The following is a 25857-nucleotide window of genomic DNA, read 5'->3' as shown; positions in this document are numbered from 1 at the left end:
TCTGGAACACAAACACCTGACAGCGCGACTCCCAGCTCACCTGTAGGTGTGTTATGTTCCGGTCTATATTCATGGGGGAGGTGACACAGTTTTCTGAGATGTATTTAAAGTCTTCCAGGTAAGGTTCGCTGTCCACGGAGTTCACACAAGGAACGGGGACTTGCTCCTGCCCTAAAGACACGTCACTGTGAACGGAGAGAGTGTTTCAGGTCAGAGCGAACGGGCTTTCCGTACAGACGTGTCCCGACATCAGCACTGGTTTATTTTCTGTATTTTACTGCCTGGGTGACGTTATGGATGCAAATGTTTAGTTTTTGTCTCTCAGTGATGTTTAATCCTAATCCCACCTGTGAAGGAGCTTCTCATCAGAGAGGCTGAGCTTGATGTTCTTGGAGTCCCGGTCCTTCTTGTTGGCCTGCAGGACGGCCCACGCCCGCGAGTTGTGGCTGCAGCAGTCCGGAGGAGTTTCGCCCTCATGGTTCTTCAGGAACACATCAGCTCCCCGAGACAAAAAAAGCCTGAGGAGACACATTTTCACGTAACGCCAGCCTTGTGTGCCGATTTAAAGAGGAAAGGCGTGCCAGAGCTCCTACTTGACGCAATCCAGGCGGTTTTCTCGGGCAGCAATGTGCAGAGGGGAGTCTCCGTGGACGTTGACGGCTCGCAGGCTGCAGTGAGCGTTCAGCAGCAGCTCGGAGATCTCCACGCTGCCAGAAAACGCCGCCCAGTGGAGACAAATGTTTTCCTCCTGAAGCACAGAAACAACAATCATGTCATTCAGACACTTTTTCACACTAGCGATGCTAAACTCTTTCCCATTTCTTTAAAGGGTAATTAACTGCTTGAAGCAAATCTATGAAAAACACAATTATTAACAGTTTTAAAGGTTGGGGAGCAAGATTTTTTTAAAACAGGAAACCAGTCCCTTGTTTCTATTTTCTGTCTTTTCCTGTATTCTGGTAAATAGAGAATTTGACTTATTTGACAGAAGAACAAGAAGAAGAAAAAGAAGAACAAGAAGCGGAAGAAGATCATTTCTATAGCGCCGCTCAAGATAAAAATCACGAGGCGCTTCACAAAAGCAAAAAATGTAAAAATATAAAAAAGCATTTAGAAAATGTTTAAAAATATATTTAAAATGAGCAAAAAATAGACAATTGTGATAAAAAATGTAAAGAAAGAGAGAGGGCTACAGCAGCAGATGATCTGTCACCTTTGACCTTTAGCCTGGTGCTGCACAACCAGTAGGCTTTGATCACTGGACCTCAGGGACCTGCTGGGGGTGTAGGGACTGAGAAGATCACCAATGTAAGATGGTGCTTGTCCATGATCATTGACTCAATCAACTGAATGTAAATGTGTTGCTCTAGGCATGCTCACTCATTCAGACACACCCACACAGTTTTAGTCCTGACCTACAGAGCTCTTAACAACCAGGCTCCAAGCTACCTATCTGAGCTTTTATCCCCACACACCACCTCTCGGAACCTCAGATCCACATCTGAAAACCTCCTGGCTGTTCCTCGAACCAGACTGAAAACCAAAGGGGACAGGGCCTTTCAGACTATTGCCCCCAGACTTTGGAACAGTCTACCTTCAAATCTCCGTCTCTCTAACACTGTAGAGGTCTTTAAAAATCATCTAAAAACTCACCTTTTCATCCAGGTGTTCCCTCCCTACATGTTCTAAAAGATGGCTTTGTTCGGGTTCACACCTTCACTTTGTTTATACTCATGATTTTATTTTCTACGTTTAACACTGCTATTGTTTTTCTGATGTTTTTATTGGTTACCTGATCTTTATCATGTTGTACAGCGCTTTGTGATTCATATCTGTGAAAGGCGCTCTATAAATAAACTTTTACTCACTTACACACCACTCACACACACACACACACACACACACACACACAATCTCTCTCACACTCCCATTTCCTTCGTATCTCTGCTGTGGCCCCCAGACTCTGGACCTCTCTCCCCCTGAGCCTGAGATCAGTGGACTCAGTGGTCTCCTTTAAAAAGCAGCTGAAGACTCACTTGTTCAAGCTGGCTTTTGTATGACCTTCTTCACCTCTCTCTCTTTATTCTGCTCTCCCCACCTATTCCACCTTCCTCAGGATCCACTGGTTTCCCTCTTTCCTGTTCACTCACTCTCTTTCTTAACATTTTATATCACAATTGTCTATTTTTGCTCATTTTAAATATATTTTTCAACATTTTCTAAATGCTTTTTTCTATTTTAAAATTTTTTGTTTTTGTGAAGCGCCTCGTGATTTTCATCTTGAGAAGCGCTATAGAAATGATGTTTTCTTCTTCTTCATTGAGACCTGGCACAAACCAGATTCATATCTGTCACTAAATGAAGCCTGCCCACCAGGGAACACATATCTGGAAAAGGCTAGGACCAGTGGCCGTGGTGGGGGGCTAGCCGTTATCCATCGAAGCAATTTAATTGCAACTCCCCTCCCAATGCAAGAGCCAAAAACATTTGAATGTCTGCTCTTTAAATGCAGACCACAAAAAGAAGCAATTACCATGCTTCTAATCTATCGTCCAACAAAACCACAACCTGGATTCATCTCTGAAATGCAAGATTTTCTTACATCACTCTGTGCAATATCACATTATACAATTATTATGGGTGATTTTTATCTGCATGTAGATTGGCCCACAAGCTGTTCTGCAGTTGAGTTTCTGGATGTACTAGATTGCTTACATCTTACTCAACAAGCCAAAGTTCCTACACACAAAAAAGGTCATACCCTAGATATGGTCATTACAGACACTCCCGCCATTACCAACCTACAAGTTTATGATTTATCTGTGTCTGACCACTAGGGCTGTAGCGAAGCCTCGATGACGTTGACGGCTCGATTCTAAAAATTCGTCGACGTCAGATCCGGTAGTCGACGCACCGCGCCCACTTGTTGCATCCCCAGGAGTTTGTAAATGGAGGAGGAATCTGCCTGTTTTTCCTCTAGTTCGCCCTCTTCTCCGCCTTCACTAACATCTCCGCCAAATACCGAAGACCCGGAACAATGTCCGTCCGCTACTAGGTTCCTTTCCTGTTTTGCCCGCCTTCGTCTCCCGGCAACGGACAACAACTTCCGTGGTCAGATGTGCTGCTCCGTCTCTATCGCAGATGCAGAAAATCACCGGGAGCGTTTCTCCCTTCATAAAGGAGCTTCTTTCAGACATTAGGAGAGCTGTTTTGGTGCTAGCAGTCTCTCCTCCGTGCTGGTCTGTTTGCTGCTGGGTGTTTTTGGTTTATTTAAACTTGGTAACTTGAACTCAACGTTGGTAAAGCTACTGTTAGCATCTTCGCTAACAGCTTCGTGCGTTTGGATAAGCTGTACCGTTTTGGTTTAGAGTTAATCTTTTTTGTGGTGCAGATCTCCCTTTTATTACATTTAGAGTGTTGTGGGTTTTCGGTTTAGTTTAAAATATCACCTTGAGTTTGGTTTAACCGCCCAGTTTAGAGTTTGAACCTTTGGAGATCCTTATTTTGGTCCAGAACCCTGTAATCTTTGCCCAGTGGGACATCCCTACTTATTTGTACTTTTGTTTTAATTCCCCACAGGCAGAATTAGTTTTATTACTCCCAACCTGTGGATGGAAAGATTTATGATTTTTTGCAGTTGTAAATAAACCTGATCATCATTTTAACTTTTAAATCCCGTTATTGTCCCTTCCTTTTTGCACACGAGCCAAACTCCCCAGGAAGGGTCGTAACACCACTCGCCTCACGCACATAAGTGACCAAAACAAAGCAGCATGGAGACACTCCGTCTGCAACCACCTCTCAGGCAGCAGCCTGCACTCCCACGTTCTACACGTCACCAGAACATAACCAACCAACACAATAAAAGCAGTGTTATACAAAATGGGAGGCCTGTAGTGTTTATTCTCGTTCAGTTACAATGTATCAATTTTTTGGAGGAATTTATTACAGATTTTTTGGTTTTTATTAACTGTGCAACAGAAAAATAATCATTAGATTAATCATCTAAATAGTCATTAGAATAGTCGACCATTCGATAAAATAATCGTCAGAATAATCGTTTTAAAAATAATCGTTTACCACCAGCCCTACTGACCATAGTGTTGTCTCCATGGAACTGCCACTAAAAGACAAATACGGTAAGCCAAAACGTCAGATCCCTTTCAGAAATTTAAAAGCCATGGACCCCATCCGCTTTAATCAGGACATTCAGAATCAGTTAAACATCACACGTCAGTAAATGAATCTGTTCACAATTACAACCTAAACCTCCACAACATTCTTGAATCACATGCACCAATAAAAACAAGGTCAGTGACATTCTCCATGTCAGTCCCGTGGGATACAACAGAACTACGCAGCATGAAAACAAATGGCCGTGCCCTGGAGCGTCTGTTTACCTCCAAGGGGTAGCTAGCTGTGTACCTTATACCTGTCCCCTATACTCTGTAGCACTTTGAGATTACTTCTGTAATGTAAAGCGCATTATAAATAAAATGTATTATTATTATTTTCCTTTTCCCTTTCCTCACATCTTTTGCTTTTCTCGTTTTGATATTTTTTATTTCTTTGTTTTTGATTTTTTTTTCCTGAGTTAAGTTTTTATTCATCGCAAGTGATATCGTCATCGCAACATTAATCACTTATCAAATATCGCAGGTTTTCCTAATATTGTGCAGCCCTAGTTTGTTTGCTACGTAATGAGTGAATTTGAAATGAACACATGCATGATGTGAAAGTACATATAATGTAGTGGAGTTTGTTTATGGTGTATTTGATGTAATGGTATGTTTATTTGTTGTTTGACGTTGGTTTTATATTTTGTCTGAGTAAGAGAAGACTAAAAGAAAGTGCATGAACGAGAGTTAAAACTGAGGGGGTAGGGCTGAATAAGCACTTACATATCTGCCTACTCCTTTTCAAACAAATTATTGGAGGGATAAGTTGCAAGAACTGTGAATGTGCATGTTTGAAATAAAAATAAACAGATCTGAAATACCAAAAACAAATTATTTGTCCTTTATTATCTCTGAAGTATGTCGAAAAAAAACTAAAAGATTTTTTAGAAAGCAGGAAAAAAATCACGAGGAGCTTGACGTACCACCACTCTATGGCATTAGACCTAAAACACACCTTTACGTCAGGCTTCTCTCCCCCAACTCCTTACTTAGGTCTTTTATCTGTTTTATGTTTGAAGTTTGCTTTTGTTCGTTTGTTTTTTTCATGTTCATTTTTATTGCTATTTTGGTTTAACTGATTTTTGTGTCTTACTGCGACACACTTTGGTTGCCTCTTTTGGTTTTGTAAAACGCTCTGTAAAGATGGACGGACTAATAACATTTAGATTAAAACAGGGTTTTATAGACTTTTGGGGAAAAAAATACAAAAAACTATTCAAACAAAAAAGTGAAAAAAACCATTGTATGCAGCGGTTACCAGTGACAGTCGTTAAGAGAAAAGAAAGTTCTCAACAGGCCTAATAGAGCATAAAGTCAAATAAATCTCATTACTGCGTGAGATTCATTCATTACCAGAAGCAGGGCTCCTAGTGAGAGAGCAGTGGGCGGAGCCTGGCATCTTCCACCACTGAGGAAGGCATCTAGCACCAATCATCTAGTTCAGATGAGTCTGTGAGGTTAGCTGCGTTTCACTGCTGTTGGTCCGAGTGTCTTCATTTCTGTGTTGAGCCGTAAAAACTCACCTCACTGCACTATCAGTTTGTTCTTTAACTCATTCGCTGACAGCGTTTCTCACCGTTTTTACTGTTTTTTTTAAGAGTCACAGAACGTTGCGCGCTAGGATGATATCAACGCCAAAACAACCAGAACAAAGCGGAGACTCACCTCTTACATCAGGAAGAATCCGCGCGTTTCGAGCATTATCCGTTCTTTCATAATCCGTTGTTGAACTGTGATCGGCAGACGCTTTTCCGGTTCGCGCCTCACTTTTTTTACAGCAGCGGCCCAAAACAATCTCCTAACACATGGATGTTCTACTTCCTGATCACGTGACATGTGACGTACGCGGATGAAGATCGGCTTTAGAGACTTAAGTCGTCAACGGCAGTGAACGAGTTAAAAGTTGTATAGAACTTGTTGTGTTGAAGCTTTTTAACAACCAGAAGAAGTTCCCGAGTGCTGCATGACTGTTGCAGGAGGCAAACTTTACATCGCTCACCGATGGAGCAAATGTTCCCAACAGCAGACACGTTTGTTTACGTTTTTACTGCTAAGCATCTTCGTAGTGCAAAGGAGGGAGATGCTACGTTGCACACGTGGTCTCGGCAAAGTTTGAACAACAGGCGGTCGGTCGGGATGATTGGCACTGAAAGCCGTTGAATGGAATTTGCTGATCATGATTTTCGTGGACGTCGACCAATAACGACCCGTGGACGGCTGTTGTCGGTCAAACATGGTTCTGAACCATGGACGTAATTTTGGGGGGGACAGGGGGGACATGTCCCCCCCACTTTTTCCAAATTCAAGTTTTGACCCCTGCACTTTTTACCATCCAAAAACAATATTACGCTATATTAAACTGACACTGGTTGAGCTCTAAGACCAAGTGGAAAACAGCCGTTTGTGATGAAACCTGTTTCCCATTAGAGCATACTGTAAAGACCCCCCACCCCCACCCCCCCACCCCCGTGTCCCCCCCACTTCTCAAGTGAAAATTACGTCCATGTTCTGAACAGATTTGCTGGGTGAATTATTTCTTGGTCTAAACCCAAAGTTTAAGACTTGTGTGCTGACCTTATCCCTGATGCTGATGTCAGCTCCTCTGGAAAGAAGCAGCTTCACTTGGTCCACATGTTTGTACTCCGTGGCCCAGATCATGGCCGTCCAGCCACCATCATCCTGCAGAACAAAACAATAAAAAACAGATTTCGTCTCAGGCTTGTTCAAATGCACCATCAGGACCTTATTCCTCCGTCGTTCCTCGAGTCAGATAACAAAAAAAGTTGGCATCAATATTCAGTTAACAGGTTAAATTTATAACCACAGAGGGAAAAAAATATTAAAAGGAATATTTTGTCCACTTTGAAGTGTTTTTGACAACAAATTGGAAATAACCGTCATCTAACTCTTTGTAGAAAGACTGTAGAGCAGCCTCTGTTCAGAGAAATAGCTTACAGTTTTTTGGATTGGTGACCTAACAGCCAGTCAGAGGGCAGCCAAATCTTCCTAAAACGGCTCTAATCTGTTCTATTTTATAACATTTACACAACCATCTGTTCCACACCACAGTTATTGAGATGAAATTCTGCCAGCTAGGACTTTTCAAATTCACCAGAAGCTAAAAGTTGCGCAGGGCTCAGAAAAATAAAACAGCCAAGCGATGTGAAACCGATGGCGGCGGCGTAAGAGTTTAGAAATGAGCCTCAAAAATTAATTATTGAAATTCTGACACGGAAACACTTTGGTCTCAGCTTCTTTCTGACTAGCCATTAGCACATCAGTCCTAAAGGATGTGAATGTTTCTCTGCAGAGTCCATTCAGGAGGTCATCTATAGTCTGTAATTAGCCTTCATGTATGCAGCTCCCACACTGCCACTCACCATCCATCGGTGTCTTCAAGTCACTCACGCCTGAACACTCACCATGTTGTGATTTTCATCTTTCCTTTGTTGCCGTTTTGATCTGCTGTTTGTTTTATTGGTATTTTGTTTCTGTATTTATGTTGGGAGGCGCTTTGGTCAGCACCCATGCTGTTTTTAAATGCACCGTATAAGTAAATGTGGTATGGTATGGCATTTAGAAATTTTACACACAAAACCCTCAGTTTGAAGTTGCAAGGGATTGTGGGAAAAATGAGGACGTGCTGGACATTTGTGTCAACAGCCACGACCTGCTGGAAGACTTGGAGGCCCTCCCCACGGTGGATGGTGATGCTACTGCTGCAGCCACAACTCCCGACTTTAGGGAAGACACCTCTTTTCTTCTGCTACGCCGAAGAGCAGCGGAGAAACTCAAAGTGGACTGGCCCGCTCCTCTGCCAGTGCAGAACGGGTCCCGTTTAGCTGGTTTTTACCTCCCCACGGAACCGGCTGAGGTTAAAAACTTCCCACCGCCTTACCCGGACTTTGTGGCCGAGTTCATGTCATCTTGGGCAAAGCCACTGTCCCCTCGCATCGCGGTGCCGGGCTACAGGCAGTTTGTGGACCTCGACGGTGCCGAGAGGTTGAGCTTGGTTAACCTTCCCCCTATGTAGCCCTCACTAGTAGCATATCTGGCTCTGATGGGTAAAAAAAAGGGAGAAAGGTCCAGCAGTTTTACCCTCCAAGTGTTGCTGGTTTTCAGCCGGGCAACTGGAGAAAATTTACTGGACCCAAGACACCTCTGCCTGCGCGCAGCACAGCGCTCTATCATCCCGGGGCGTGATGTGAGACCTAAGACCACCAGAACGGATCGACGATCCTTTCTTCACCTCCCCCACCTCGGAGGATGGTGTTGCCTGCAGCAGCGGTCACCCAGTACAGCGTCCATGCAGAAACTCGCCTAGGAACTTTTATCCGCTGCACTTAAATCACGCAAATAAAAATTCATTATTAAACGGAAAAAATGAATAGAAATGATTCAACACTCCCCGTGAACCGTTACACTCCTAATAGGGCTGCTTGATTATGGCAAAAATAATAATCACTATTATGGTGACTGAAATTGAGATCTCGATTATTTAGGATGATTTTTCAATTTATGTTGATTTTATTTGTTTTTATTCAGTCATAAAATTGCTCAGGGCACAATCAGGACAACAATAAGAAACAAGATGATCACTAAAACAACTCCTGATTCCCAGTATAAAAAGACCAATATACTTATAGCTCATAGTCTATGACCCAAGGGCTGTAGACCTTGGTTTAACTCATGTAAGTCTAACCAGTACAGACCCAAATACCAATATCTTGCAAATACTGACAGCAAGAATTATACAGTGGCATTTATAACAAATAAATGCAAATAAATTGATGTTCACAAAATGTTGCATAACATTTATTTAGTCATGTCAAGGTGCTGTAGGAGCGTGCACTAGCACTGTGTCCTCAGAGAGATTAGTTATTATTTATCAGCGTGAGGAACTTATTTCTACCTTATTTATAAACTATTTATTTACAAGTCCATCAGTTAATGTAATAATTGTCCCAACCACAGCTGCACCCCCCCAACCCGGTCTCACAGCAATCGGGGGCAAGCTGCACGTATGTTTAGCACGCCGCACGCGCACATTTAGCTGTTTTTAGCGGCTCAGGAGCCCGCAGGTTCGGTGTGTGTGTCACTCACTCTGGTTACTCCAACAGGGAGCCGGCTCTGAGAGCCGTTTCTTTAGCGACCGACACATCACTGCATCATTCCCTTTCCTAATGTCCTGAAGAACGGTCCGGAGCGCAGGCGGAGTGTTTAGCTAACCTGCAGGAAATGTCGACGACAGTTATCCAGAAAGTAGCTAAGGGTTACCAGAGATGTTTCTGAGGTGTTCGCTAGGTACTTTTAAGATTTAAAAAGTCAAGAAGGGGGTCCGAGAAGCTGTTAGAAATAGCGTCAAAGTCGCTAAGTTGGTGACACTGTGGGAGGAGCGCTTCATTTGCAACTCAGGGCAGCGCAAGTGGGAGGAGCAAATAATTGGCTTTTGTTTTTATAATTGTTCAAAACTCAGACCATAATTGGGATTAAAATTCTATTAATTGAGCAGCCCTAACTCCTAATAAAACATCTACTAACTCAAAAAAGGGAGCGTGGTAAGGTTTAAACATCATGATGGACAGGGCACCCAAACCTAAGAGTTACCTGCTCTGATCCTGCTTCTTTTGTGGAACAATTCAACTACTTCTTCGCCTGATTCAAAAGCCTAAGTATCACTTGGACCTCAGTAACTCCTGACTTTACCTCTGAGGCTTCAAATATTGATGGGCGCCTTGTGACTGCCGTCCTGCAAAAGGTCAACCCAAATAAAGCCTCTGGCCCTGACAGGCACCGAGACAGAGTGTTACAGGAATGTGCCATTCAGCTAGGTGGTGTTATCGCAAGACTGTTCCAACACCGTCTTGACTCCAGCTGTGTCCCAAGTCAGTGGAAACAGGCCCATTCCAGTTGAAATATTGCGCATTCCAGGGTGGCCTTTTATTGTGGGCAGTATAAGGTACACCTGTGGACTACTCATGTCAGATCAGCATCTCGATGTGGCACACCTGTGAGGTGGGATGGATTATCTCAGCAAAGCAGAAGTGCTCACTATCGCACATTTAGACTGATATGTGAACAATGTTTGAGAGAAATGGTGATATTGTGTATCTGGAATGAATTTTAGATTTTTAAGTCCATCTCATGAAAAATCGGAGCAGAAACAAAGATGTTGTGTTTATATTTTTGTTGAGTGTATGAGAAATCCATGGCACATAAGCAGAATTAGCCCCGTTGACTTGCCTTCGCCTTTTCCTTCTTACGGGGACCCGAGGTCCGGAAGTAGATGGGCGTGAAATGGGCTCCCAGTAAACGTTACAAATCAAAAACTTTAAACTGAACCTCACAATGTTAAGCCACTAAAAATAATTCTAGTAATATTTTTGCATCTTTTTGTGCTTTAAGTGGATTTAAATTAACTCCTGCCAATCAGACTAGTAGTTAGCTCATCAGCCATGGAGGATGTAAACTATTTCTCTGAATAGGCGACGGTGGCACAGGAGTTAAGAGCTCGCCCCGTAATCGGAAGGTTGCAGGTTCGAGCCCCGCTCAGTCTGTCGCTGTGTCCTTGGGCAAGACACTTAACCCACCTTGCCTGCTGGTGGTGGTTGGAGGGACCGGTGGCGCCTCTGTCAGTGCGCCCCAGGGCAGCTGTGGCTACATCGTAGCTCATCACCACCAGTGTGTGAATGTGTGTGTGAATGGGTGAATGACTGATTGTGTTGTAAAGCGCCTTGGGGGGTTCCAGGACTCTAGAAGGCGCTATATCAAATACAGGCCATTTACCATTTACCGAGAGAGGCTGTTCAGGAAGCAATCTACATTCAGGATAGAAATCATTCAGATTTTTATTTTTAACAAATAGTCAAAAAGTTTCCATTTGAAGGCATCTGAGCTTCATTCATTCTACGCTGCTTCAGGCTGGTTTTGGTTCAGTCTGATACCAACCTGACAGTTGATGTCGATCAGTCCCGTGGTTAGAAGGTGCTCCACAACCTTGTAATGACCAGACTTGGCCGCTAGGTGGAGACACGTGAACCCTTCAATGTCCTAAAGAGAGGTTTGATCGTGTTTGAGTGATTCCATCATGTGTGACTTCTGAGATCCAGGCATTTTGTTTTACCTTGTGTGTGGCGCTGGCTCCAGCTCTGAGCAGGTAAAGAGCCACCTCCATGTGGTTGTTCTCACACGCCTCCATCAGAGGAGTCCGCTGGTCTTCATCGCAAATGTCTAAGTTTGCTCCGGCCTGATCAGACACACAAACTCTTCCTGTTACAGAGTCACAACCCGAACCCAGCTCAGATCACATATCTGACCTTTACCTGAACCAACATGTGACAGATGTCGATGTAACCTCCTTCTGCTGCCGCATGCAGCGGCGTACGCTTGCTCTGGGACTCCATTTTGAAGTTTGGGTCAATACCATCAACTGGAAGGTAAATATAAATCTTAAAGCACCTCGTTTCTTTGTGATTTGATTCCAAGCAGCCATATTTTATTCAAATTGGCTCTAATTAATAGTAATCCAAAGTTTTCTAATGAAGGCAACTGGACTTCTATGTTTCTTGAAGACGTTTCGCTTCACATCTCAGGAGCGTCGTCAACATCTTCAAGAAACCAAAGTCCAGTTGCCATCTAACGTCGTCAATTGCGTTTTTTAACGGGGTGGGCCTGAGAACAACCTCGCGCACCTTGAGAGTAAACATCACGGCTCTAAAGTTGATTTTCACCTGTGTGTGTCACTCGTCATTAGGGATGGGTACCGAATTCGGTACTTTTTAAGGTACCGACCGAATTCCATAGTACCGACTGAGCACCGATTCACGTCATTTCAAACGGTGCCTCGTTTCGGTACCCGTCCTTCATAACGAGAACTTGCCAAGACAGCTGTGCATGCGCAAGAGTGTTATGTCGTCGGTCGCTGCGAGCCAGTTGTAAACAGAGCAGCATGGTAGAAAGAACGCACGCTAAAGCTTGGGTCCACTTCACTAAATGTGATGGGTAACTGGGTGATGATGAAACCAGCGACAACGATCTAAGTGAGACATCCTCATCTTAATCTGCTCCGGTAGGTAAATAAAATGTTTAAGATAACGTTAGCTTGATATGTTAGCTTCCGTTCCGCTAATGGTGCGTTCGCTTTCTCCTCGGAACTCCGAATTTCCGACTAGAAGAACATGAACGTGCTCTAAAGTTTGGCTTCACTTTACTAAACGCGACGGGTGATTGGGTGAAGATGAAATCAGTGACAACGATCTAAGTGTGAGGCATCATCGTTTTAATCTGCTCCAGCAGCTAAATAAACTGTTTAAGATAACGTTAGCTTGATATATTAGCTTCCATTGCCACCGCTGTTATCAGCTAATGGTGCGTTCGCTTTCTCCTCGGAAATTCTAACTTCCCAGTAGAAAAAAATCAAAGAAAAAGGACGGCAAAAGGAATGAAGATACACAGTAAATTTAGTTCACAGTAAAGATGTTTGCTTCAGTTTAATTATCAGCTTATAAAACTACAAGGACGATGTTAAAATACAAACAGTTGTATGTTATTTATCGTGATATTTATCAAATATGGTTATAAATTGAGAAAAATAAATATTTAATTATAAAAGAGAATTAAAATAATAAACACTCAAAAGTATCTAAAATTGGTACTGTTAAGTACCGGTATCGATTCCTAGGTACCGGGAATTAGTACCGGATCGATTCAAATGTCAAAGGTACCCATCCCTACTCGTCATGTGATCAAGAATCAGACAATCCATGAATTGGGAGGTTGTTTTGGGACGCCACTATGCCTAAAGCGAGGCGCGAGCCGGAAAAGCTTCTGCAGCTCACACCTGGGAACGGAAACACATCGACTCTTCCTGATGGAAGAAGTCAGTCTACGGTTTCTTTTGGTAGTTTTGGTGTTTACATGGGCATAAAGCACAATGTTCTGTGATGCTTCAAAAAACGGTCAAAATGCTCAAAGCACTGGCAGTCAGGGGCTTTCTGATCAGAAAATGACTGAATGAGCTCATCTTTGTTTCTTATTCAGTTTTTCATCCATCCATCAGTTTTCTTCCGCTTATCCGGAGTTGGGTCGCGGGGGCAGCAGCCTAAGTTGAGTGTTAAATCTGAAAATTGGCGAGGCTCTAAGGAAACAGACCAGATCAGAACCCAGAGGCTTCAGGAAAAGATCCCGTCAGGTTTAACTCACCTAACATATGAACCACTCTCTTCAGTTCTCCCGACTTGGCCGACAGGTAAAGCTGCTTTGGGTGGAAACGGAGTTTCTTGGGTCTAATAGAAGAAAAAAGAAAAAAGGAATGTATTCTCCATTAGAACTCGGGTAAATAAAGAAAGAGCCCCTCCAGCTTACTTCTCTGTGTCGAGAGCAACCAGGATGCTCTCCAGAGTTTCTCTCGGCGTTCCTGGGAGGAGTGTGGGAGGGGCTGGTGTTCCCATCACAGCCTGGAGAGCGGCGTTCCTGAATGAGCCAGGAACAGCTGAGGCGTCGAGTCCGGATGAAGGGATGGGAAGTGAGCTGTCGGCTCTGCCACTCACTTCAGCCACAGGAGCTAAATACGAAGAGCTGGAAAACAAATCAAGATTCAAAATTGAAAAACTTTATTGGCACACGTTGCATACAGAGCACGTGGGTGAACGATGTGACGTTTGAGCAGTTCCTCGTGCAAAACAAAAAGTAACCAAATGCAAATGATTTTCCCCCCAGAATAACGTGTAATACACAGGCCACTTTATTGGGTACACCTGTCCAACTGCTCGTTAACGCAAATAACAATCAGCCAGTCACATGGAGGCAACTCAATGCATTTAGGCACGTCGACATGGTCAAGACGATCCGCTGCAGTTCAAACCGAGCTTCAGAATGAGGAAGAAAGTTGATTTGTTACCACGTACACACTAGCACCGGCTCCACTCCGCTCGCCCAGCCTGGCCGCGTTCGTTCCACACTGCCTTAGGAATGCGGGCGTGATTGAGCACATGGGCAGTCTGTGGCCTGTGACATCATGAGCGCATCTCCGAGTTCGTGGGCGGGGCAAAAGAGCGCGGAGAAGTCTGCAGTGTCTCCGTTAATAAACAAAAGCGGCTTGAGCAGTGCTGCTTCTGGAGATTCGGACTCCACTAATCGGAGGCTTCCCCTAATGGTACGCCTGATTTTGAGACGGCCAATCAGCCGGCAGTTGGTGTGTCGGCCCTGTGTGGCTCCAAGTAGACCGCCACAGGAAAAGTGGCTGAAAAGACATCCAGTTGCGCGCGGGAATATCCAAGGGTACCTAAATGAGAACACTCCCAACCCGGTCCAGGCGTAGTGGAGCCGATGCTTGTGTGCCAGGGCCATAAGTGACGTTGAACGTGGCATGGTTGTTGGTGCCAGAAGGGCTGGTCTGAGTATTTCAGAACCTGCTGATCTTCTGGGATTGTCACACACAACCATCTCTAGGATTTACAGAGAATGGTCTGAAAAAGCAGTCCTGTAGGTGAAGATGCCTTGCTGATGCCAGAGGTCAGAGGACCAGACTGGTTCGAGCTGATGGAAAGGCAACAGTAACTCAAATGACCGCTCGTTACAACCAAAGTATGCAGAAGAGCGTCTCTGAGCCCACAACACGTGGAACCTTGAGGCGGATGGGCTACAGCAGCAGAAGACTACACCAGGTGCCACTCCTGTCAGCCAAGAACAGGAAGCCGAGGCTACAATTCACACACTCACCAAACATGGACACATGCTGTCTGCTCTAATGGCTCTCCATTTCTGCTGCGACACTTGGATGGTAGGGTCAGAATTTGGCATCAACAACATGAAAGCATGGATCCATCCTGCCTTGCATCAACGTTTCAGGCTGGCGGCGGTGGTGTAATGGTGTGGGGGACATTTTCTTCACACACTTTGGGCCCCTTAGTGCTAACTCATCACCGTGGCAACGCCTGAGTTTTGTTGCTGACCATGTCCATCCCTTTATGAGCACAGTGCACCCATCTTCTGATGCTACTGCAGCAGGATAATGCACCAGGTCATAAAGCTCCAGTCATCTCAGACTGGCTTCTTGAACCACGAGCTCACTGTACTCAGACGGCCTCCACAGCCACCAGATCTCAGTCCAACACAGCAGCTTTGGGACGTGGTGGAGCGGGAGAGTCTCATCATGGATGTGCAGCCGACAAATCTGCAGCAGCTGCGTGATGCTGTCATGTCAACGTGGACCAACGTCTCTGAGGAATGTCTCCAGTATCGTGTTGAATCTTTGCCACGAAGGACTAAGGCAGCTCTGAAGGCAAAAGGTGGTCCGACCCGGTACTAGCAAGGTATACCCAATAAAGTGGCCAGTGAGTGTATTTCACACATTAGCTCCCTCCTGAAGTTTGGGTCAAAGAGTCGGTGATGTGTTTACCTTCCAGTGGTGGTGTCTGCTCTGCCCTCAGGAGCCCCGAGCGTGGCAGGCCCGTGAGCTGCTGCTGCCACAGGAACTGTGGAGGTGGTGTCAGCCTTGGCGATAGTGACCTCCTTGGCCTTGCTGGCCTCATCTCCACAGTGAGGACAGAAGCTTTGACCTTTTAGCATCGAGGCACAGGCCCGATGGAAGCGGTGGGAGATGCTGAAGTCTGGTTGGCACTCCATGAACGTCCCCTGGACGCGTGACGACACAGAGTTTCAGAAACCCAACAACAAATTTGAAGAACGCACCAAAAAGATCCTGCCTGAAGTGATTCGTGGGTTTAAGACCGGCTACTCACCGCTCTGCAGAAGAAGCCACAGCCAGGGCAGCACTGGTGCTTCACCATGCCGCTGCGGTGGTCCTCACACAAAACCAGCAGCTGAACGGAGTTGGAGGGACGCATCATTTCATGCTTCAGGACAGCGCTCTGGCAGCGAGTCAGCTGTCCGTCCACGCTCTCTGTGGCCATGCACTTCCTGTCTGCTAGGATGAGGATCTCTCGACTCTTTGGGGTCTCCATACGACAGCTGCATAGCGGAAGCTCCTGAGAATCCTCCATGGCTGACACAGAAGAGTCTGGGAAAACAATAATCAAAATTCACCTCATGAACGTGACTGGATCCCAGTCAGGATCTGATTCAATAAACAAAATAATCGTCCGAGTTGGAAAATGTTAGTTTAGTTTAACACATCCAGGCTGGATCTCCAGCCCTGCTGACATCGGAGGTCATCTGTAGTAGCGGCTGCATGATTTCAGTCCTTTTTAAAGTCGACAGTCAAGTAATGAAAATCGAGCCGACTTCGACTAGTCGTTGATGACGTCACACACCTGAAGTGGCATGGGGAGGGGGGGGGGGGGTCGGTAGGTTCGCTGGAGTTTTTGACAATTAAAATTGCGCCCACATTTTCAAAGTTAAACACATTTCTTTTAACAACGGTAGTTTCTGCTTCAGCCCTCTCCCCCCTCCCCCTGCTTCAGCCCTCTCCCCCCTCCCCCTGCGCAGCGGCTGCAAACTCACTGATGCGCCTGCAGCCTCTCGGAGTTCCTGCTGCTCTAAACATTAAAATAATGATTTCATTTTCTGTTCCTCACTTCTGATTACCTTCAATGGTGTCTGTTTGTTGCAACCAGCAGGTACAAAAACTAACTTGTTTTTATTTGACTATTTTTCTGTCCTGCCTGTTTATTATCTTCCTGCATCTCCTCTCAATCCTAAAGAGAAACTGCTACCTGGGTTCATATATATTCACCTCATGAGTTACCTTTGAACTGCAGTTCTAAAAGATCTACCGACCGCTAAAACAGCGGAGTGCTCGCCGGTCGCATCAGTGAGGTGCGTCACCGGAGGACAAAACAGGTGATGCGCCCCGATCCACAGCAGCGAAAGGCATCAGGCACAAATAAAAGAATAAAAGACAGAAAACATAAAAGGAAATGAGCCGACATGAACGATCGCGTGTTAAATTAGTTTTTGAGGTGGCGACACCTGATTTGATAATGTTACTGTGGCCGTGCTCAGGACGCAGATGTCTGGAGCGCGTCAACAATCAGAGCTTTGCATGCACAAGCTGGTTAAGGTTAGGATGGGGCTGAGGGGAAGGTTAAATTGCAAGAGGGTAAAGGTCACAATTTGGTTTAATGTCCGTTTTACGGCGGGTGTCGGTACCGACGCTCTGGCACAGCGCGTCGCCTCAGCCTCGATCCAGACGGGCAGGGGCTCGTCACCTGCTGTCTTTTCCGAGGACTGCATCTTGTCATTATCACGTGACAGCGACTAGTCGATGACAGGCATAAAAAGTCACTACAGAGCATTGAGGTCGACTAGTCGACTAGTTGATACAACCCCTAATCTGTAATGGTCAACGCTGTACTAGTCTACAGAAAAAGTGAAAAGCCGTTTTCTTTAACTAATCTTACAAGATGCTTGGAACACAAAGTCCAACTGGACAAAAACATAAAACGCGTCGGCATCAAAACTAAACAGACCTGGGTAAAAACAGAACTAGTGGCGATATTAATCAGGGTTTTTTCCTGCCTTCAAATTTGCCGTTCTCAGCTCCGTCTTGTCAAACGCACCACGTACGTTACAAAAACAGTAACTTTAAATATTCAACCGAAAAAGAGGTGAGCTGAAGAAAACCTAGGGAGAACTGAAGAAGCGTGAGCAACAGTGAAGCAAGCACAGAGAGATCCGTTACTGTGTGTGTGTGTGTGTGTGTGTGTGTGTGTGTGTGTGTGTGTGTGTGTGTGTGCGTGTGCGTGTGCGGATGGGCCAGACGCTGACTGAGCTCCCGGCTGCAGTTTTGTGTGTAGGGAGGGGCGGGCGCTCTGTGTGACTGGCCAATCACAGAGCGTGAAGACAGTCAGTTACCCAATGAGGATTTTCCTTCGGCACGATTACAGATATTTACGAGTTTTACTCGTTTCATGCTCGTACTCGTCAAAAACGCTTTATCCGTACCGGGTACTAGTCTGAGACGAGGATCCGGCTCATCCCTAGTTTATACACAATTAAATTTTCTTGTGACTTGAAATGAAGCTTTTGACTCCAGTTTCAGATGAAACGGGCTGGATGCCGACTCCTCAGACTGAGCCGTGGTGTACTATCTCACCTTTACTTTGTGACGTCCTGTCGATGCTGACGGACTCCAGCGGGAGCACCTGTGTGTGTGGCTCCTCATCAGCAGGTGCTGAAGTGTGAGGCTGGACATCCGGCTCCGATTCTGAACAAAATCACAATGAAACTGTAAGGAAAAATGATCCACGAGCACATCTGTAATCCAGTTCTGAGCCGGTGCAGTTTGACAACCTTTGTGGATCGTTCTCCTTTTCCTCTTCCTGGGGGGTCTGAGCCACGCGCTGTCGGCTTTTGTTTTATTCTTCAGCTTCTTCTTCAGACTGGACTCGGAGCTCTGAGGCAGACATGTGGCTTCGGTTACTCCAGTGACAACAATTCCAACAGCGGACCAGATCAATCAATCAGAGGCCTTACCAAGTCCGACTCCGTTCCCTCCTCCTCTCCCTCATCCTCCTCAGAATCGTAGGACTCCTGCTCATCTTTCGCCTCAACCAGGAAAAAAGAACCAAAGCACTTTACATGCAGATGAACCCAAAAACAGATTTATTCTTGTAGAAAGTCCAGAAAAGTTCCTGAGTAAACTGAAACTCCTCCCTGCAGGGGGAAGCGCAGAAACCAGTTTTCCTCTCCCACCTGATCCGTGGATCCAGAGGTCTCCTGGAGAGCAGTGGCAGGTTCTGTGACTCGTCGCTGCCGCTCCTCCTCCGACGACTCCACATCCTCCCACTCTTCCTCCTCAGATGCATTCCCCACCTTCTCCCCGTTGATGTTCACCATCTCTTTTATCTGAAAGGCAACAAGTTCGTTTTCAAAACAAACCAATCTCGGATAAGATGCCCGGTCAGGCTTTTCAAAATAAAACTTAAAATAAAGCTTTGAAAAGGTGCTCTGGCGTGCCGTTTTCATAAATCTGGAGAAATTTGGGTCGGTGTCGCGTTAAAGGTGTGGAACCATTCATAATGATTATTTCTGATCATAATGGGTCACTCTGAGCGTTTCATGAGGACTCAACATAGAAATAGTCTCCTACACCCATCTCCTGCAGTAGCTTCTGATAGAAAATGGACAATGATAAAACGACAACTGACCCACACTTGTGCAGCGTCTTTCAGAGGACTCCAAAGCGCTTTACACTACAATGCATCATTCATCCCCTCACTGATGGTGGCAATGAGCTGCGTCATAGCCACAGCTGCCCTGGGGCACACACAGCAGAGACCGACATTCCCCGGAGCCACCGGGCCCTCCGACCACCACCACCAGGCAAGGAGGGTGAAACGTCTTACCCGACAGCAGCAGCCTGGGTTCGAACCTGCAACCCACCGATTACAGGGAGAACCCCCGAGCTTCCCCGCCCACAAGTGTGTTAAATTTGCTGGAAAATGGCTGACTGGAACAGAGAAACCAGCAGAAGGTCGTGTAATGTTTGTCGTTCTGATGTCCGACTTCGGGGACGGCTTGCTCACTGGTGCTCCTATTTTCAGGTGTTAACCCCCAGAGACCCAAATTTAGAAAACAACTGCAAAATCTTTTTTTAACCTTTCACATGTTGTTCTAGGAGGCCAGATAAACGGGCCAATTTACACATTTTAACAGCCAATAGTGTTGCAGAACTGAACAATAGGACCTATTAGCAATGTAAATGTGGTTTTAAAAAGAAAAAAAATGGGGAAGGTTTATTTTTGTAGACTTAAATCTGATGTTGTAATATTACAACCGTGGGTCTCTGGAGGTTAAAATGTCGAGATTTCCAATCTTCCGGGTTTGATTTCAACATTTTTGCTCTAACGTGTAAAAACGTTCTGGTGGATTCAGAGTTAAAGTTTTGCTTGAATATTGAACTTATCACTAAATTTGAAACGTCTTTTGGTGCTTTTTACCAGTTCTGTAACTGGGAGTGTTGGTGCGTGTGTGTTGGGGGTGGGGTGTTACGAAGTGGACATCCAGAACCTGTGGGCTCTTGGACTGCTGCTGTAGTTCCTTAAACATCTCCAGTACAGTTCTCTGCTTGAGCACTTTGGTTTTCTTCTTAGGAACCAGGCTGTACGTTCCCATCCTCCTCTTCTTCTTCCGAGATGAGAAACCTGCTGAATACGGTCCTGCGGGACACGAGGATGTGAAAAAAACCATCACCAGATATTGTTACTGCCGTCTGAATCCTAGCAGCCCCGTCTGGCGCTTGTGTCTCACCTAGCTGGATCTTAGTAGGATGTGGAGAAGGTGAGGGAGCTCCTGGTTCTGTAGAAGCTGCTGGTGACACCGTCTGTGCTGAAGCGGGCCCGTCTGGTGGACTCTGAGGTAGATGGTTCTGAACAGGCAACAGCTGAGAAGATTCCTGCACATCCAACTCAACTTGAGACTCCAGTTTGGCACTCTTCGCTTGCCGTAACTCCTTGTTCAGAAGCTGGAGGGATGATAATGCATTTCATACCTTAAGATCTTCAATTTGTCACATTATTAAATGAACCCGTTGGTTTTAAGATTCGAAAAACGATCGTTTGTAATTGTTACGGCTGAAGAGTTAGCACGTTTTACTAGTTTGGGTTTGGCAGTCCAACGCTAGCTGGCTCTGTGACAGATCACTGTTGGTAGGGATGAAAGTCATCCCACGCTCTTACCGATGAGATGATTTAGCGGAGCCAACACTGGTGCAGCGCTCACATGAGCCGGAACTACAACTAACCAGAAAACGTCACGAATCGTTGACACAAACATTTGAGTCTGAACTCTCGGAGTTATTTGTAGCTAAAGCTGAACAATTTGAGGGAAATATCAGACAGAAAGTGCAGTTTTGATATGATTCATGATTTTCTTCAAACCAAGCTTCATCACAACATTCACAAAGGGCAGTAACACTTACAAACATGATAGGAAATGACATCATTCAATCAAAACATTTAAAACTATGACTAAGATGGATATTATCAGGTAAAAAAAACCTTATTTGTGTCAGGGTTTCCCCCAGCGCTTTACAAGCCTGGCCACCTGCCCGGCTAAGCGTCACGCCCCGCCCGGCCCCCCTCCCCGACCCTACCGTGTACGCTGACACGAAACTAGAGCCCTCCATCAGCTGATGCTGGTGGGAAACAGGAGCGGAACGTGTGCAGCCCCCCCACCCCCGCCCTCACAGAGGAGCGCTGCGGGACGGAGCCTCGGTAGAACAGGAACATTGGAACACGTCTTGGTGGCTCCTGATGACGTATCTCCTAGGCGACTGGGGCGGGGCCAAGACATCAAGGCGAGGTTCCTTGGCATTGAGAAACACCGACTGTATCGCCAGAATCTTGCTAGCACACCCCTACCCATCTGCATACGATGACGCAATAAATTATAAATATTCTTCAGGAACAAAGCTCAGCTTATGCACTTTAGCTAAATATCAACTTAGCTTTTTCCTAGAATTTTTCAGACACTTATTTACATTTTTTTTCTTCATTTTTGCACCTCTAGATTTTCCCAAACAGACATAAATGGTGCCGACATGGTTGTAACAACAGCATCTAAGCCAGGGGTCTGCAACCTGCAGCTCTGGAGCCACTTAAAGGTTCTTTAGTCCCTCTGAATGATGTCCCTTTGGTTTAGACTCACTATTACTTGAAACCGACAACAGGAAATGGTAGTTTCAGCCATTTTAACATCCTGATTGTCCTGCACGGAGGTTCTGCAGCTTAAGGAGAACTAGTTTCTTGTTTCTCTAACCAGACATTAACATACAGCTTCTTGTTATTTTAATACAACAATTAAAGGCTTCAGGTTTCTAACTAAAATGTGTTGAAAGCGAGGGAACGGTTTTACCGCTAGGCTAACACAGAGTCCGTACAGGAGCTTGAGATCCTTGAAAGTGCTTGAAACAGTTACAGAAGTAGTTTTGGCACAATGACAGTCATGAGACAAGGATGTCCAATTGCTGTTTTGAGCATAAGTGTGAACTTTGAAAAATGTGAGGCGCCGGACAATCCCTTGCCTGTAACGTCTTTGAAAAGTGCTTGAACGTGACTTTGCAGAAGGGGGATAACCTTGCATCAGTTTGTTGGGCCTGCCTGGTTTAGAAGGAATAGTTCGGAACATAAAAGGTGGCGTTTTCCCATAAAGAGCGGTAAAGTTTATATTCTTGCTCGACGTTGAACGCGTGAACCGCGGTTTGCGTTCATGTAGAGAACAAAAACATTTTACAAACATTTCATCTTCATTTTCTGGGCCAAATAGATCAAACTTAGGAGGAATGTGAAGCAGCTCTGATTCGTAAAGTCTGCAGACGCCTGGTTTAAAACACAACTTGTTTCCCGAAGCTTTACGCAGCTCAAACGCCGCTACGTTCAAGACCAATCGTGGCCGTCTACATAGTCTTCCTGTCACCAGCCAAGCCGAGCGAAGCATGAGAGGCGTGGAGCGTTAAACACAGCCTTGCTTTGAAGCTGCAGCTCTGAGCACCACCGCAAACGGTGCTGCATCAGAGACACCGCTCTGGGAAGGATCAACCAACACAACTGGAGGCCTCTGCAGGAATTTCCTGCATTTTATGTTACGTATTTTAAAGATTATTAAAATTATTTCCTGAATTCTTGGGCTGTAATCCGACTCGTGAAAGCTGATTTGTCAGATGCAAAAACAAAACAAATGTGTGTCTCTACCTTCTGTGCCGGGCTCACGGCCGGCCTGGACATGGTCTTTCGAGCTCGGTGAACGGTGGTGGGCGCCGTAGTTGGGACGGGGCATGAAGCGGGGCCATTGATAGTGTCTGGAGTCCCCTGTCCCAGTGTAGTCCCAGTAACGGGGGCAGTCCTTAAAGCACCTGAGCTCAGCACAGAGCCCGAGTCGGGGACGGGTTTGGCTATGAGTTCCCCCGTCGGCGAGCCCGAGGGGAACCGGTTAGTCCTGTGGGGGGACGCTCCTGAACCCAGAGAGGCTGTAGCTTCCTGCTGCTGCAGTGGCATGGTGAGAAGGAATCCATTGCTGCCAGTAACAGAACCATGTGGGGGCTCCGTGTCTGATGTGCCATTTTCATTCACCAACAGTACAGTCTTATTGTGGCCTGTCAGCAGGTTCTTGTGCGTGGTGATGTCACCTTCTGTGCCGTTGAGCATCACCTCCGCTGCTAGGGGAGACGCCAGTATGGCTGCAAGCTCTTTGTCTCCATCTGGTCAAAAAAAACACAAGAATGAGGATTTAAAATCGACCGATCAGGAGAGAAAAACCTTCCAAAATGATGCATCTCACCTGACTTCTCCTCTTCATCCCTCAGGGGGTCGAGTCCCTCTACCTTTGAGGATGCAACCTCATCCACGGCTAAACCAGCGGGCTGATGGGAAAGGAGGTGACAGAAGCTTCAGCTGCTGCTAACAATGCTAACAGATCACATTTGTAGTTAATACATTTGGGTTGTTTTGCTCAATAAGTCATCAGTATTAGTTGTTCTAAAGCTTAGAAATGATGGTTGTGCTGGACTCTGTGGCATTCAAAAACACGCAAAATAAACAAATACTACAGGAAACCGGTTCAATTAATCAGCAATAAATGTGCTCAGAAATCCATTTTAGCTTTTCAAACAAGAAGATTCACGGTTTTCTCTCAAGACACACGAGGAAGGAGAAAAGCCGTTTGCTCTGTAATACCAATTACGTTGTGCTTTTCCAGTAATGTCATCTTGACTGCAGAGCAAGACAAGAAAATGGGGCCACCCTGTGCACTTCATTGTTTGTTCTTCCTAGGCACGCAACAGAAAAGCATGAAGGCAGCTTCAACGCCGATCTCAGGCACCCATCAATCTGTTTCTGTTTTTTACTCTCGGGGGATAAAAATCAGGAAACGCAACAACACGCCATCGTCTCGATCACACCGAGGGAAAACAGGCCTAAAGGAAAGTGGAGAGCTCGCCTGGCTCTTTGTTGCAGACCCTTCTATGTGAGGCAGTGTTTCAAAGACAATATCAAAGGAAAGCAGACTCCCATCACGCTGACTCTGAACAACACCTTAACCAGAATTAGGAACAAATAAAACCCTCCTCAACCGTGTGTGGGACCCGCACCGGCAGAACAAAGGCCGGTGTGCAGAAACAACCTGAATGAGGGGTGGCCTCGCATCTAGAGAGCGGTACAAAGCAGGCACCCTAACCCTATCCCAATCAGAGGGCCTAAGGTTCCTCCTTACAGTCTTCTGACTCACCAGACAGCGTGAGTCCTGCTTGCAACCGAGAGCCCAACATAATCAACCATCAGGACAGACTCCCAAAATCAGCCTTCGAACATGTGCTTTGGAGACTGGAGACAGACAAGCACCCCGTCAATCAGCAAGCTCAACAACTGCTCTTCAAGGACAAAACCTGGGGTCCCAACGACCATGTGGGCTGTGTGGTGTTTGACCTGTGAGCCAGAGCACAGGAAGAAACCTCCAGCTTCCTCTTGTTATTGATAGGAGAGCCAGTTGAAAAGCAAAGCCTCTTCTCTCCCCCTAGTGGTGGAAAGTGGAACTGACGCTGAAGACAGAGGGAGAGATGGGGGAAGGGAGGCAGAGAAAGCTGTCTGCAGATCTCCGCCATTTCACAACCAGACTGTTTACTGACACAGCACGGCCATTGCAGCAGTTTTCCACTAGATGGGGACTGAAGGGGTCTGGAAGGCTGTGGATGGGAACACCGACGCTACTGAACAAAGCTCCAAACGTGAAGCCAAAGCTCTCAAAGATGATCAGCAGTCTTAAACGGCTCATTTAACATAAAAAGATGTTAGACTAGGCAGAAGCTGCAGCCAGGGCCTTGAAATACAAAACCCCAACGGTTGTTCAGGAAACACTCAGACACCCCCTCGTCTGTTGTTCTCGTCGTATTCCTGAAGCTTTACTCAATCATCCACTGTCTGTACAATATCATGTGAAGCTGGTATGTGAAGGCCTGGGCGTTCACGTTAATGTGACCTATCTTTAGATCGGTTCCAAAGGACCTGAAGACAAGTCAGAGCTACCAGAACACAAGGTGTAAAAAGCCTTACAGTGGGCTCTAACACAGTCAGACACGGGTTCTCAAGGAGCCAGCCACACAACAACATCTAGTTAGAGTGTTTTCTGTTTATTTGACCTGTTTAGCTTTATTTGTAGCTTGTTAGCCTGAGAAAACAACTGCTGTCCGTATAACCAGAGAGGACACACGACCACATCAGGGACTGGTCCTAAAGACCAAGAGGAAACTAAATGAGCTGAAGCCCGTTAGTTTATCGACTGAAGCTGCAGACTGTGTGATCAGAATGATCCCAGTTTGCCGTGTCATCATTTCTCCACAACTCCACTTCTTCTTACCTTCATCACCTTAAGCACGAACAGATTAAACAAAAGTAAAGCTGTATATAAACTCTCAAACCCCAACAGTCTCTGACTAATCTGCAAACGAACCCCACCGGCGGTAGGTCTGGATGGAAACGACGTTCTTCTATAGATCATGTGCAGGTTTTAACCACGTTGGTTCTAAATCAAGGCTGATTAAATGTGACAGGAGGTGGATGCATGAGACGATGAAAGGATGAACAGAAACAGAAGTTCACACAGTCATGTGTCTTAGTGACATTAGTACACAGGCCAAAGAGAGCAGCGAGCCACAGGCGGGCTGTAGTCTCCAGATCTTCAAGAGATCTGACTCCTCTTCCCAAACGAGGAGACACGCAGAAAAACG

General features: G+C 45.7%; 1 protein-coding gene across 2 annotated transcripts in view; it reads right to left on the bottom strand.

Moving 5' to 3' along the window:
• The window catches only part of ehmt1b (euchromatic histone-lysine N-methyltransferase 1b), a 44108-nt gene that overhangs the window by 6391 nt on the left and 11860 nt on the right, over positions 1–25857 (bottom strand). For both annotated transcript variants that reach the window (XM_015943476.3, XM_015943477.3), the window contains exons 2-20: positions 23418–23499; positions 22832–23337; positions 20391–20604; positions 20151–20299; positions 18834–18986; positions 18615–18686; positions 18432–18534; positions 18235–18345; positions 15920–16197; positions 15577–15812; positions 13542–13754; positions 13380–13462; positions 11501–11607; positions 11302–11424; positions 11127–11228; positions 6753–6857; positions 594–748; positions 348–518; positions 41–185 (exon numbers count right to left, since the gene is read on the bottom strand). In XM_015943476.3, coding sequence (XP_015798962.3) covers positions 41–185; positions 348–518; positions 594–748; positions 6753–6857; positions 11127–11228; positions 11302–11424; positions 11501–11607; positions 13380–13462; positions 13542–13754; positions 15577–15812; positions 15920–16197; positions 18235–18345; positions 18432–18534; positions 18615–18686; positions 18834–18986; positions 20151–20299; positions 20391–20604; positions 22832–23337; positions 23418–23499 — 3108 coding nt within the window. The remainder of the gene's footprint in view (positions 1–40; positions 186–347; positions 519–593; positions 749–6752; positions 6858–11126; positions 11229–11301; positions 11425–11500; positions 11608–13379; positions 13463–13541; positions 13755–15576; positions 15813–15919; positions 16198–18234; positions 18346–18431; positions 18535–18614; positions 18687–18833; positions 18987–20150; positions 20300–20390; positions 20605–22831; positions 23338–23417; positions 23500–25857) is intronic.

This window comes from Nothobranchius furzeri, chromosome 6, assembly GCF_043380555.1.
Source record: "Nothobranchius furzeri strain GRZ-AD chromosome 6, NfurGRZ-RIMD1, whole genome shotgun sequence".
Lineage (NCBI taxonomy): Eukaryota > Metazoa > Chordata > Actinopteri > Cyprinodontiformes > Nothobranchiidae > Nothobranchius > Nothobranchius furzeri.
Note: the sequence above shows the minus strand (reverse complement) of the source record. Positions and strands in the feature narration are given on the sequence as shown.